This window comes from Varroa jacobsoni, unplaced genomic scaffold, assembly GCF_002532875.2.
Source record: "Varroa jacobsoni isolate VJ856 unplaced genomic scaffold, vjacob_1.0 scaffold_1109, whole genome shotgun sequence".
In the NCBI taxonomy this organism is placed as follows: domain Eukaryota; kingdom Metazoa; phylum Arthropoda; class Arachnida; order Mesostigmata; family Varroidae; genus Varroa; species Varroa jacobsoni.
In genome coordinates, this window is record NW_019214011.1 from 63,152 (window position 1) to 73,575 (window position 10,424).

Here is a 10,424-nt window from a genome sequence, read left to right on the forward strand (position 1 = left end):
TTGAGTTTGCTTCTGCTAAGATTCCTATACTCTAATCCCCAGCTCCCCTTATATTATCCATCTAGGATTTTATTTGTACTACAGAATGGCAGGGAGGGAGTTGCTGGAGCCACCGACCGAATCAGTGGGCGGGGCTTCCCCTAACTGGGTTGTTTACCCAGATGCAGAGGTCTGAACTATTTGTCGAAAGTTTGAGATTTCCGAGATGGTTTCCTCTGTTCATTTGCATTGTTCTGGTTCGAGAATAGAACGTTTTTTTAGCTTCACAATCTTAACCCGAACGTTGTCTGGTTCTTATTAGTTATTAGTAAGCTAACAAGAACGAAAACATATATTTGTCTTTTGTATTGGTCTCTAATAGGGAGATTACGGTGACATAAGTGAACGAGTCGCTCTGCGAAAAGGACTGGACTGTAAACCATTCTCGTGGTTTGTTCGCACCATCTACCCAGAACTGTTTGTTCCTGGAGATGCCGTTGCATCCGGTGAGATACGGAACCTCGGCACCGGCGGGATGTGCATTGACAGGTAGATAAAATCTATTTAATTTGATCAGATAGGCCAGCAACCTCGCTCTTGTTATCTCCGTTTTCTCTCAGTTCGTTAAGCTTATTTTCTTGCGAATTTTCATAATAACAGCGCAAAACTGGTGTTCTAAATACACACAAGGTTCATCTTGAACCGTGTAGCTATTTACATTTCGCGATTAAGTGATATACTAGATAGGTGCAAGCAAAGAAAGTTAATCTTTTAGTATAAATAAATTTAGTTCGCAGTAAGAAAAACGTGAACTTGTGTAATTCCGATCAATTGTAAGCACGTGCTTAGTAATATCTACGCCAGATCGCATAGTTATTCAAGATTTTACCTTACCTACCGGCACATATCTAGTATGTTTTATGTAACTATATAGCTATCTTTCTGTTATATTCATTGTGTTTTTCGATGTTAGCGATAACGCTTTGCGTAACCATAGACACCTTTTAATCTAGTATGTATAGACAGCTCAATCCGAACAGGGATCCAGTTGCTCGAGTGGCCTTATTTTTGCTTTTTATTATAATGCATTTTTACTATTTTCTTGCCAGTACCTTAATATAAATACAAGAGATACAGATAAAATGAATAAGCCAAGTTTGAACCGACTATCCTTAAAAATGCATACTTCATAGAGTCGTCGTCAGTTTCGCGGACATGGAAACCACTTCAACGTATCGGATCGGCTACGCGTCGGCTTTCCCTGGTAACGATTCGTAGACAACTAATCATATAGCACTACCCATGATTAACTAGGCCTTTTTAAGAGGCTAGTGGAAAACGCCTGAAGACGATACATTTGTTCGGCTCTTCGTTGTCACGTATATTTACGCGAATGATGTTCCTAATTGTAGAAAAATATTTCGTGGTCTCCCACCAACACAAGGTCCTCCGCTTCTCGGTTCTGAAAAGGTTCCATGCAGACACGGCACGAGTCAAAGTGGCTACTCGTTTATGGGTTTCGTCAATGAGATTGGCCTGATTCTCGTCATAAAACGAGATATCAACGATTGCACCGTTGCGCCTCCACCAGCAACTAGACGTTTCGAAGATTCTACACACGTTCTGTTTTACAATAGGCATAATTTTTAATGCATCTTTGGTCAGTTATAGCGTTTGCAGTATATATTTTGGTCATCGGGCAGATCTCCCCATCATTTAAATTGCGCTAGTTTTCCAACGCAAGCAGTGCTGTAACTTGCCTCATGTACAGAGGCACCTAGGCAGCAACTTAATCAGGACGTTGCTCGGCTGGAAAATGGGTGTATAGCACAAAGGGATGAACGTCCGCGTTCTCCAGTTCAACCCGCGACGGTCCGGTCTACCTGATACTTTTCATTCGTTCCTTACTCAGATAGGGACTATCCGTTTATAGTGACGTTTATGGCATTGAGTTTCCTCTTTTTGTGGCATGATATGGCATTGTTCCACATAGCTTCTTGGCGAAACTGCAAAGAGATACAAATGGAAAATATGTGTGGTAAGTGTTGGTACGATCGGGTGCATAGGCACTCCTGTTTTATAGCGTGTGTTTTATAGACATGAAGTTCTGCATAAAAGATAGCATCGCTCGTGCCAACCGACGTGACAACATATTCAAAAGCCGCCTAATCATTTCTGTGTTATTTGCCCGTTCAAAGCAATGTATCGTGCGCATTGTGGATAACTGTTTTTTAATATAAGTTGGTAGTAACTGCTATTGGGGTCCCTCTTTGTTTCGAATTTTCCGTCCGGTGTCGCTGTTAGGCATCCTATCAGACAGACGGCTCCCGATACGAAGTGAACCATATGTTTCTGCTCAAATCTAAACCTAAACCATGACGTTATAAGCAGGCAAATACGTTATTCACGTAGCTGTCGCGGGACCACTCCACATATTCGTAGCATCATATGTGTTCTGTCAGCGTCTAGCTTAGAAACGTTTTATTGCAATTGTAAGTAACCATTTGAACGATATTTTACAGGTTTTAGAGTAGAGTCTGATATCAAAGTTTCCTTTCAGGCATGAGATTTATAGAAATAGGAAAGCTATATTTTGATAAAACAGATTAGATCTTTTATTCGTTTTACGCTTCGTTGCTTTCCTGCTTGTTCGGCTGGCGACGAGAGACCTCTGTGTATGAACTCGGACTTATCAAAGGTTTTCAATGACGCTAGACTTGCAGAGGTTCGGCTAACCCACGTATGAAGGATCCCAAGATCGCAGTAATAATCTGCTATGATAGCAGCATCGGATCTCCAGGAGGAGAAACATTGCAACAACGATTTGCCGTCCGAGCGGTGGGAGATAAGAACCCGAAATGTTGACGGCGTCCCGCTTCTCCGAATAACTAAAACCGTGATTTTTAAAACGATTTTAGAGTAGAAGCATATCAAGACTAGAAATGTAGAGGCAAATATCTGAAGCGCTCTCAAAAAGAGCGATGAAGCAAGCTAGTACAATCAGTCATTATGGATACCGTGTTTCATTAACCCGCTATGATCTGCGCGTGTTTTTCCTTTTTTATTCTAATCCCTAATTTTCCTTTGAAACATAATTAGGCGAACTGGATTTAAGGTGATCGGCTTACATAACACCAAGCGTTCGAAAAAGAGTGTGGCATTTTTACGAAGCGTTATATATGTTACACCTATTTTGCAGGGTATTGTGTATAGTATTCATTAGTGTACGTAGGAGCTTACGGCACAGAGACGCCGGAAACGTCTCGGCGATAGAAAGGCAGAAGCGTAAGATTGTGTCAGAGTCATAGAGAAAGCAAAAAACCTGCTCTAGGATGCAGAAAGATCGGACAGTTTCAATGAAAAGATACAATGTAAGCGGCATCAGCAGAGCAAATAGCTACATTGATACGGAGAGCAGCAGATGGGAACAACAAAATAACATAAGCGACTAGATAATCATAGACTTCGCCCATGGATCTGTGCTGATCATGTTGTGCATGTGCGCACACGTCGGATCGGGCTATATTTTCGATCCGCCGTCGGCACGATTCGGGGAGAAAAGGAAGCATCAAGGCGCAAATATCAGTGATGAGCGTTCCATCATTTTCCAGAGTGAACTTTGTCGTAACTTTCATTACGGTGGAACCCTATGTTGCTACTATTGATTGTACACTAGGGTATGCGGGGTGTGTGTGAATACGTTCTTTTATTGATTGATCAAGGCTGCACGGAGGTCCTCGACGTATCGGTGTTCGAGGTAAAAAAAAAAAAGAGATACGGTTGTACCGACTAAAAGAGCTAAAGAAGCGGAAATGCTTGTTCCTGTATGGCGAGCAGATAAGCGCAAGGTAGAGCATCTAAAACTAGATTTTCTTAGGACCTATTTAAGCAAAGCAAATATTTCAACGATTTTTGTTTGCATGCGCTAAAAATTTTCGATAATCATGTTTATTTAAAACAAGCACTTTTCACTGCGACTGCAAAATCACATATAAGTTAACCTTAAAATATTCGTTTTTTATCCGCAAATAAAAATCATGCACCAAGCTGCTATTGGTAAAAATGTAAACCAGCTAACGTGGCGATCGAATACACTACATATCAATAAATTTTAGCCTGTCTAAATTTTCAAGCCAAAGGTCTCAAAAATACAAGGGCTCGAAACGGTCAATAAGCGCAATCAATGCCAGAAAGCACAGTTGATAATGGCTATCTTGCTTTTTAAGGCGGCTGTTTACTTTATGTATACAGTCGTTTGTCGGTGCATTAAAAATGACTTTTCAAGCCATCTCGATGAACTTTCATGCCCTTTAAATCTAAACTCTATTGAGGATGACCCTAGAGAAATTTTCCTCAGATTTTTCAAACGCCGTGTGAAGACTGGCAACAATAACGTAAGCCGTCAACTTCTCCCGAACTGCAATCGGACCTCGGCAGAACAGCTGGACTTCGTTCTGTCTCAATATATTGACTAGCAATAGTCGATCGTTACTACTACTGTTTCAAAAACGACGTACCGTACTTCACCATAATGAACTTATTGTTTTATTCCAGGTTTTTTTTTCCACCAGCAGGTATAGCACACGAGCGCATGCTCGCTACGGCAAATGGTTAATTAAAGCTCACGCAATTTTAAAACACCCTGTATAGTGGCAATAATTCTAAAATCTAAAGTCCAATATTTGTTTCGGATCTGGTAACTCTTTCGAGATATATCCTTAATATTTATATTGCCTAATTGATAAATCAGGAACGATAATAGTAGAGATGTTCCCCACAATAGTACGATATTATGATAGAAACATCTTTTTCATAACTCAAAATTCTGCTTATCCACTTAACTGTAAATATTCGCCATACGAACTATATGAATTTGTTTTTCTTGTTTGATGATTACAGCCCCGCCGGCAAAGACGCAATGCATAAGCCCGTGGGGCTGTACCCCTGTCACAACCAGGGAGGTAACCAGTACTGGTTATTCTCGAAAAATGGCGAAATCAGACGGGATGAAGCATGTCTTGATTTTGCAGGGACGGATGTTATACTTTATCCGTGTCACGGCTCAAAAGGAAATCAATATTGGGTGTACCAATATGAGGTGCGTATCGTACTGAGGGTATGCGCATGACTAACGTGTATTCCGACTGACCGTTTGCCATATTGATAAGCTAACTGAATTTTCCGTTATCCTAATGTAGTCTTGGCTTCTTTTGCGATCAAAGTATGTAGAGCCATGAAACGTTTCGAACGGATTCAGATTTATTTAGTTACTAGGAACCCTTCCATAAAAGATGTTCAAATATGGGCAGTTATTTCTTTGGATCAACATGAATAAAGCACCTACCGACAAATACCGCCACCGTTAGTCTCACTATTACCTACAACCTTTAGGGGTATCATAGGGGTATCTTCTTATTTACACTTAGTGCAATTTTACAGTAGGGTTCGGTATTATTTGTTTTTCGCTCTTATCCGCTCTTGTTTCACGCTTACCCACGTGGGGTAGCTGGGAGACAGTATTCGATATGTCAAGTGCAGCATAGAAAACTGAATTTCCTTAAAACTGAGAAGAAAGGTTTGTTAGAACGTCGGCGCTACCAGCGTTTGCCATTGGCGCCTCAGGAATCCCATTTTCCGCGCAAAATCGGCCAAAAAAATTTGAACTCGAACCTTACCGGTCGTACAGATACTGCATTAAGTGATTTTCGCTCCCAGATTAAAATTACTGAACTCAATACCAAGAAAAATGGGCGAATTACAATTTTTCTAATAAACGAAATTTTTAACAGACCCACCATAAAGAGTGTCTCAGCTACCCCTGGAGTACACAAGAAGGCTCTTGTAGTTGAGCAAATATTGAATTTCTCCTTTAGATTTATCCAATACGAAGCGTTACGCAATGGAGGCTGTTCATGTGATGCCGTTGTTCGTTTTAATAAGAGATCTTCAAGGGCCCGTGTTCGAGCTATGCACATTTGTCACGCTTTTCATGCACCGACGGTGCCAAGCGTGTCTTCTCGCGAAGCACTACTTCGACTTGACTAGAGCTACGACTCCCTTGCGGAACTCTGACAAAAGGAATAGACGCGGCAGCATATATCGTAGCGATGGTGAGCTAGTTGGCTGCTGGTTGTTTCTCTCGTGAAGGCTTTGTCATTGATAAGAAGTTGCTTACCCTATAGCATTATAAGACATTACTATTTAACAGCGCAGTGTCGTCATCGCCTTGTGCTCCTGCATAACATCCCCTATATGCCTTACTTCTGGTGCAGTCGATTTCAAGAACGTATGATTTATTTGTGTTAATTTTCCTTCCTGAATGACTTAGAAGCCGCATTGTATGCAGCTGTCCATTACGGTCACTACGTGCAGTGACGAACGAATATCAGGACCGTGTTTGGTAATGGAAAAGTTTAAACACCTGTTAGTTTCTAACGACATCTCTGTAGCGTCAGAGTATGTGCGCAGAGGAACACCGTTCAACAACAATGTGACAGTTTAGCTGTCTATATATTATGTTTTATATGACCCGCTGGACGCGTAAACGAGAGATACTGTATTCCCTACTGCAAAATTTAATAAGTCTGTTTAACTCTTGACGCATTTTCCATTTACCTAATAATTTGTTGTAAGTTGAATTCATAATTTATAAAATCCTACCTATAGACCTATGATCTTTTTCTTGGCTAAGTCATCTGTTGTTTGTATATTTTAGTGAGTCAGTCATCTTTTCATTTACTATAAACGTTTTCATTCAAACAAAGTGTATCATTATGCATTTGTTCAGACTTGCAAATCAAAAAACTTTCGGACTTCAGTACTATAGACAATTTCGTATTTTCCTCCTTTTTCAGACAAATTTACTTCAACATGGAAGTAGTCGCAAATGCTTAGAAATGTCGCTCGCAAAGGACAAACTTTTGATGCGGTTTTGCGACGAAGACAACAACCGACAAAAATGGCGCTTCGGACACTTCAACAAAACAATTGCTAACCAAGAACCCAATGCCAATCAAAGCCCTTAGCGTTCCCGCTACTTTCCGTGCCATAGCCTTTTTCGTTTGCAAAGTACCATTATATGTCTTACTGATCCTCTAGATTCATTTCATCATTCAACCAAGCTGTCCGGAGAATTGTAATAGCAGGAGCTCAGGATACATCAACGACTGGTGTGAGATTTTCGAGATGACGCTACTAAGGGATGTAGCGTCGCCTGGAACCATTCCGAAGAATTACGTCTGAGTAGATCCTCACTGTCGCTCAGTTTCCCGTATCTCACGGATTTACGGCATTGACTATTGGTAACTAATGACACTGTCTAATAAATGAGCCACAGTTAGGATAGGTCCATGTACATGTGTATATAAAAGGTTAATAATAAAATTAATTTATGTAATATGAAAATTTGGCTACCTGCTAGATTTTATTAACTGCTACCACTCAATCAATAAGTAAAATCTATGTAGGTGGCACAGTTTATGCGGTTGTAATCAAAAGCCATTTTATATATATAATTTATATTTTTCGGTATAATTAGACCGCGTTTAATTTATTGAAACAGCATCTGACAATTTTCACCGGTACAGTGAAGTCACGCAAATAATCTTAGGCTTCACTTAGAAATAGGTAACTCAGTATTGACCGAAACTAACTAATAAATCATTTATACTGATCATTAGCGTAACCACTGGTTGTAAATGAAGTACTAGTACTTATTAAGGAAGATGATTTGCTTTGCATCAATTCAAAACGCAGTAAAACATTTGATGGTTGGCGTAGACCGTCCTGCAATAGGAGACCCTGCCAAACTCTTGCGTTCCCAAGCTAATATCTTCCATCAACATTTCGAAACCTTTAGTGGCTAACATTTCAAAGGATAACACATCAAAAGCACGAGATCGAACCAATGGGGTAGAACCCCCAATGCAAACTTTCCCCACTTAACCCCTGAAAGATATCCTGGCGTGTAAGAAGTGCGATGTGACGCACACATAGCCCGTGCGCAGTAGTTACGTTATATAAAATTGCCTTATGTATTAATCGGAGGATTTTTCCAAAAGTTTAAAAACACTTATTTAATTTCCGATTAACTAGTGGCTCCATTTAACATTGGCCTGATACTTTAATATCCTAGTCAATTTACCGGAGCTGTAAAAATGGACCTAGTTAGAGCTCCGTCAAACCTTCTTTTTAGGCAGAAGAAGCTTAAAAGCAAAAAGGTTTAAAGAAGTGTCACCTACTTCAAGACAGGATCGATAGTGTAAGTAGTAGAACATCATTGGGTAGTGTACATGTTTTGGCTACAAGTTAAGCATCGGAAAAATTGCCAACTCGTCTACACGTGCTGCACGGTGGTGTGAACTTTGCTTGAATTTTTGGCCCCTTTATGCGTCATTAACTTACAATAGCTGCCATTCTGGACTTTTAGCAGCTACATTTTACTGTCGTTGTAGCTTATTAAAATTATACTATCGTAGTCTAGTAGGATATCCCGTGTTCTGATTGAATCGAGGTGGGCAGATCAATCGCCTTGGTCTAGTAAACGGTAAATTCACTGATAAAGTACTCTCATGCTTGAAAGCAGCATTATATATCATTAAGTTCTAAGTTGTATTCAATAATACATGACGAGCTGCAAATAAAACGTGGGTGTGTGTACAGGCTAATTGCCTCTACAGAGTACTTGAAAAAACACTATATACCATTTATATGCATTAGGGAACACCAATGTTCACCTGGTATTGTCCTACTGCCTATGATCCGAGCTGAAGATACACTGAAATTAGCTGCAGACATAAGGATTTCTGTAGAGTCCGTCTATATTAGGAGGTATTTAGCATGATAAATACTATGGAAGATAAGTATCGAAAGTTTCTGAACTTGTGTGCTTTGTGGTTTACGGCGGTATTCGACGCGTTCGTTTATATAAGACACCAGCTGAACAGCCGGAGGAAATTTTCGATAAACATATGCGCGTCTTTGCTTTATTTGCGTATTTCATTTGAAATGAACGAGTTGACATCATAGAATGTTTAGATATTTAGACTCGCCGTTTGTTGGGGACTAAGCTTACTGCCAGGAACTTTTTGAGTTTATGCAATATTACAGTTGTTGATCAGGTAGATATATATGTAGGTGTGTTCTGGACAAAGCAAGAGGTTTCTCTCGGATCGAGAAATACTAGTATGGCACGGGCGGGACTCATGTTTATCTATAGGTAGCCACGTTTAACTACAGCGTAATGCGGAATATAGATTAGGCGACGATGCCTTGTTGTAAACGTTCCGTTTTTCTCCGCCCCAGAAGTAAGTTAACTAAGGTTGTCTGGCATTCAAGCAACTTCTAATCTCCAAGTTAATACCTCGCTTAGATCCGGCTGTTCAGGAGACATTTTACACTTTCAAGGCGACTTAAGGCAGGAATTATGAACCAGCTAGGTGAGGTATTCCTATTGGAGATCTATACCACGAAAAAAAGCGTGCGGCCATAACGCTACAGCAAAGAGTTCTGTTCTATGATGCCGCCTGTTCCTGGCGGCCGGCTAGTGCTAAAAGAGTCAACATAAGTTAACTTCGGAAAGTTGGGACTGTGAGGAAACCTATTGTACGCATATAACTGGTACCTGTTCCACTTCGCGGATGTTAGCCACTCGGGCTAGACTAAGTCGTGTTTATTATCAGCTTAATATTTTGGCTTGTCCGTTGTTTCTTATGTGAAAAAAGAAGATAAAGTGAACGAAAATTGAATTTCGTGCAAAGTTATAGGTTAGACCGCTTCTAATAAGGACGCGTAAAGGTGCTATTATTATGAAGATCTTGTTATAGCATCGTGTGTTGTCAATCATAGAATCAACTTAGTGAAACGGTTAATTAATAAAATTGGCTGTAAGATGATCTTTGCAAGGGCCGATGCCCTCTTTTCACTATTCCGGCATCGAAGAGTCATGGAATCATGAAGTAGAAAAATTCATTTGAGTGTTGAAGTCCTATTGGATTTCAACGAAGGCTAGGCAGACACGGCGATGGAGCAGGAATATCGGTTTGTTTTGGGCTCGAATAGTCAAAATGAGACAACCTTGGGTTTCGTTACAAACGTGAATGTTCAAGGCGCGCACCTAGAAAAATTTTCGGAACATTTACCGAAGGAAGCATCGTTTAGTCTTTTTAAACGCTTTTTACAACGTCACGTAAGTTCGAACCGGGCTTAAATTCAGTGCCATTTCCGTGTTAAAACCCACAGCTTAGCGGCTTCGCATACTTCAGTTAGTGAACAATACACAGGAACGAGTTTTAAGAAATACGCGAGGTCGCTTGAAGAAATTGCGTCACGAAAAATCAGTTACTATCTATGAGTTATCTGGAAACATTTTATATGTCGTTTAAAACTATGGTGCAGCGCCTCATTATCCATAGTAACATCATCCTGCAGTTGTGAAGATTGTATCT

At 40.2% G+C, this 10,424-nt stretch overlaps 1 protein-coding gene across 5 annotated transcripts in view; it reads left to right on the forward strand.

Annotated features, from left to right (window-relative positions):
- LOC111266705 (putative polypeptide N-acetylgalactosaminyltransferase 9) overlaps positions 1 to 7,383 on the forward strand; it is a 54,236-nt gene extending 46,853 nt beyond the window's left edge. For 4 of the 5 annotated variants that reach the window (XM_022844416.2, XM_022844418.2, XM_022844420.2 and 1 more), the window contains 3 exons: positions 362 to 528; positions 4,879 to 5,077; positions 6,834 to 7,383. In XM_022844416.2, coding sequence (XP_022700151.1) covers positions 362 to 528; positions 4,879 to 5,077; positions 6,834 to 7,004 — 537 coding nt within the window. In that variant the 3' untranslated portion in view covers positions 7,005 to 7,383. The remainder of the gene's footprint in view (positions 1 to 361; positions 529 to 4,878; positions 5,078 to 6,833) is intronic. The other variant, XM_022844421.2, reaches the window with a different exon arrangement.
- The last annotated feature ends 3,041 nt before the right edge of the window (positions 7,384 to 10,424 follow it).